General features: G+C 51.1%; 1 protein-coding gene across 2 annotated transcripts in view; it reads left to right on the forward strand.

Moving 5' to 3' along the window:
• Positions 1–980: 980 nt before the first annotated feature.
• Ethe1 (ETHE1 persulfide dioxygenase) overlaps positions 981–4,196 on the forward strand; it is a 16,014-nt gene continuing 12,798 nt past the window's right edge. Inside the window, exons 1-3 of one of the 2 annotated variants that reach the window (XM_021168714.2) lie at positions 981–1,112; positions 1,520–1,664; positions 2,081–2,229. In XM_021168714.2, coding sequence (XP_021024373.1) covers positions 1,032–1,112; positions 1,520–1,664; positions 2,081–2,229 — 375 coding nt within the window. In that variant the 5' untranslated portion in view covers positions 981–1,031. Of the gene's footprint in view, positions 1,113–1,519; positions 1,665–1,768; positions 1,872–2,080; positions 2,230–4,196 lie in introns of those variants that run through there. The other variant, XM_021168715.2, reaches the window with a different exon arrangement.

Raw genomic sequence — 4,196 nt, forward strand, 5'->3', positions numbered from 1 at the left:
GGAGAGAGAGCTCCTGCAAACAACAAAAGGAGGAAAAAGAAGGAAAAAAAAAGAGAAAAATAACTATATCTGACAAAGGTGCTTAAATAACCCTTGTGAGGGGCTAGCGGAAGGCTCTGTTGCTAAGCAACCATTGCAGCAAGTTCGGTTCCTGGAATCTAGGTAAAAGTAGAAGGTGGAACCTGACCCTACAAAGTTAAACTGCACATATATGTCCCTTCAAAAAAGAATATGCATGTGCGCGCGCACACACACAAACCGGAGAGCATGTATTGTTTTTTTGTAGAGGATCCAAGTTCTGTTCCCAGCACCGACATGGACAGTACACAACCTCCTGTAATCCAGTTCCCGAGGATCCAATGCCTTCGATCTACACCGTCACACCCATTCGTCTGCACACACCCGACACAGACATAATTTTAAATAATACAAAGAAGAATCTTAAATATTTATTGTTGTTGCCGTCCTTGGAAGACTTAGGCAGGATAGCCACGACTTTGTGGCCAGCCTGGGCTATATAAGATCCTGTCTCAGTCAAGCATGGTGTGTGCAAGCGCCTTTAATCTCAGCACTACAGAGGCAGAAGTAGGCGGATCTCTGAGTTCGAGACCACCCTGGTCTACAGAACGATTTCCGGAACAGCCAACTAGCTTTGTAGTGAGAACCTGTGTCAGATACTGGTCCAACAGGTCCTCAAAATACGAATGATCGTGAATTTAATTTTTTTCCCTTAGCAGGTGACTAGCCGAACACGTGTTTTCCTGGAAAACGTCCCGTGGCTCTAATTGTCTAGGGAGCCCTACCTCTCTCTCTGTTTCTATAACAGTATCTTTGAATGCCTTGAGTCCCTGGCCCCTTTCCTGTCGGTTTCAGGGTCTCACTGCAACCCTTGCTCCTGGTCTTCCTGGGTCGTGTGTACTGCGGTTCCTTTAAGGCAGGCCCCGCCCTGGCCCGCCCTCCCGGGTCAGCCCCGGTGCGTAGGGCTCTGGCGGGGCGGCTACAGGGCTCAGTGCGGAGCGGGCTCTGGCGCGATGGCGAGCGCGGTCGTTAGGGTCGCCGGGCGGCGGCTGAGCCAGCAAAGCGCGTCCGGAGCCCCGGTCCTCCTGCGGCAGGTGCGGAGAGGCGAACGGACGAAAGGACCCAGAGCCCGGGGCGGCGGGAGGGGCAGGACTCCTCTGTCCTTTAAAGAAGGTCTGGGGTGTCCTTCATGCCTGGCTGTTGGAAAACAAGGAGTCCCGACCCTTTAACAGGGAGTAGTTAGTGAGACCCTGAGCTTGGGGTCGGGATCTGGGGCCCATTACCAGAGAAGGCGGGGGTCCTTAACTTGGTGCTTGTTTGAAGATGAAGTTTCTTGAATCTGCTGGAGGGATCTGGGGGACCCTCTGATTCCTGATCCTTGGGCAAAGAGGGTTGGGGTTGTAGTTTCAGGATTCTAGGAAGAAGGGGAGGCCTGGATACTGTATCCCCCAGGCGTGGTAGTTAGGTCCGGGAACTCTCTCCGGTGCTCCATCCCTCCCAGATGTTTGAACCCAAGAGCTGCACCTATACCTACCTTCTGGGTGACCGGGAGTCAAGAGAGGCAGTTCTGATCGACCCCGTTCTGGAGACAGCGCATCGGGATGCTCAGTTGATTAAGGAGCTGGGGCTGAAGCTGTTGTACGCTGGTAAGTCCAGGACCAAACTTGGACGTGAGAGAGGCGGGGCCACGGAGAAAGCGCTCTAGGAAAACAGGAGCTTGGACGCCTGAGTCTGGGGGAGGAGGGCTGGAGGATAGACCTCAGGGTCTGAAAGAAAATGATTGAGTCTGGGTCTGAGAGTCTGAGGGAGAAAGATGGAGCCTGGAGCTCTGGGCCTGAAGGAGGAAGATTGGGGTCTGGATCCCTGAGTTTAGGGGAGGAAGATTGGGCTTAGATTCCTGGGTCTATGGGAAGAGGGCTGGAGTCTGGACTGTTGGATGTGGGAGGAGCGTTGGAGTCCGGACCTCAGGGTCTGAGGGAGGACTAGGGTCTGCCTTCCTGGGTCTGAAGGCTGGATGCTGTGGGCTGAAACATTCCGTTTTCTATGCCCTCTTCTCTCCTAGTGAACACTCACTGCCATGCTGACCACATCACCGGCACGGGGGTTCTCCGGTCCCTGCTCCCGGGCTGCCAGTCTGTCATCTCCCGCCTCAGCGGAGCCCAGGCTGATTTGCATATCGGGGAAGGTGATTCCATCCGCTTTGGACGCTTTGTGAGTTGGGTGTTGGGTCTTACAGAAGATGGTGTTGGCCACAGTTCCTTAGACTCTGAAGAGAAGAGGGTGCTCGGGGAATGGACTGCTGGGCCCTATGGAAGAAGGGTTAGTGGATTTAGGCTCAGACTCCTCAGCTCTGTTCTCTGTGGAAAGTACCATAAACCCAGGCGGAGCACTAGGGCAGGAGGCTGTAGGCAGGCGTGGCTCTGGCCAATCCCCCTAAGTCAACAGTGATGGCAGGTTCTCCCTTGGCCATTTCCATAAAATTTGCTCCGGGTTGGGCATTCTGAGTCTAGAGCTGAGGGAGGCACCTAACCCTTTGGTGAAGAAGGAACGCCCTGTTGTTCAGCAACAGGTCTGGATGAGTCTACTGAGGTCCCTGGGGCTACCATTTAAGGTGGCCTTCACTGGCATGGTGGTATAAATTTGGGGCTAACCATGTATTTGTGGGTTCCTCCTTAAATGTTGGCCTTGAAGCCTCCTCACCCTAGCCACAACCCCATTGCTTCACCCAGGAGAGGGGTGAAGGTTCTTCCTCCTCCTCTGGGCTACAGGCTTAATCAGCAGGTTTCTAGCCAGCTTTGCAACCCAGGGTGCTCTGGACAGAGGTCGGGGGAGGAAACAGGTGATGAGAATGCCAAAGCTGATGGAGGGGATGGAAAGTCTGGTGATAGAGTGACATCCCTGCCCCTAGGTTGTTGATCTTGTGGGATGGGACAGTTTATTTGGAGGCTGTTGGCGGTTAGCGGAGAGGAGGACTGTGTGCGGGGTTGAGAGAGTGTAGCTGCTGTAAGAAGACTTTGATTTCAACCCTGTAAATATTTGAAAGAGGATGCGGGACATAGCTCATTTGTGTCAGCCCTACTAGTTAGAGAGTAACAAGAGTTTCTGGGTTTGGGGAGGAGTGTGAAAGATTGGAAGGATCTGGGCTCCTGTTTACAGGAGCCCTCAGCCCAGTGCTTCTTAGCCTTCCTAAGTGCTGTGACACTTTAATACAGTTCCTCCTGTCTTGGTGACCCCCAACTATAAAACTGTTTTTGTTGCTACTTCATCACTAATTTTGCTACAGCTATGAATTGTCTGGAAACATCTGTGTTTTCTGAGGGTCTTAGGGGACCCCTATAAAAGGCTTGGTCAATTCTCAAAGGAGTTGTGACCCACAGGTTGAGAATCACTGTCATGGGGGCTAGCTAGATGCCTTAGCAGCTGTAACCAGCTGCTGTTCTTCCAGAAGACCCAGGTTGGATTCCCAGCCCCCCACCCATGTCAGGCTGCTCACAATTGACTGTACTGTCAACTCCAGGAGGACCCGATGTCCTGGCTGGTCTCTGCTAGCACACACATGCATTTGCCCAGATACGCACTCAGATACACAGGGGTACACATAAATAGATGTTTAAAATCTTAAAAACAAGCCGGTCATATAGGCACCTGCCTTTAACCTCAGCTCTTGGGAGGTAGATGCTAAGACAGGTGGATCTCTGTGAGTTCAAGGCCAGCCTGGTCTACAAAGTTCCAGGACAGCCTGTGCTACACAGTAAGAATAAAATAAAATCTTAAAGCAACAGCAACAAAGAGCCTTAAAACGGGCATGATGGGGCTAGAGAGATGGCTCAGCGGTTAAGAGCACTGACTGTTCTTCCAGAGGTCCTGAGTTCAATCCCCAGCAACCACGTGATGGCTCACAACTGTCTGTAATGGGATCTGATGCCCTCTTTTGGTGTCTCTGAAGAGAGGAATAGTGTACTCACATACATAAAATAAATAAATTTTTAAAAAACAAAAAACAAAAACAGGCGTGATGTAATCCTAGAGAGGCAGAGAGGAAGATCAGGTGTTCAAGGTCACCCTCATCTACACAGAGCACCAATCAAGTCTACATCAAGGCTGTGTGTGACCCTGTACCAAAAAGTTAAAAAAAAAAAAAAGTAAAAAAAAAAAAAAAAAAAAAAAAAAAAAATTAC

Source organism: Mus caroli, chromosome 7 (assembly GCF_900094665.2).
Source record: "Mus caroli chromosome 7, CAROLI_EIJ_v1.1, whole genome shotgun sequence".
In the NCBI taxonomy this organism is placed as follows: Eukaryota; Metazoa; Chordata; class Mammalia; order Rodentia; family Muridae; genus Mus; species Mus caroli.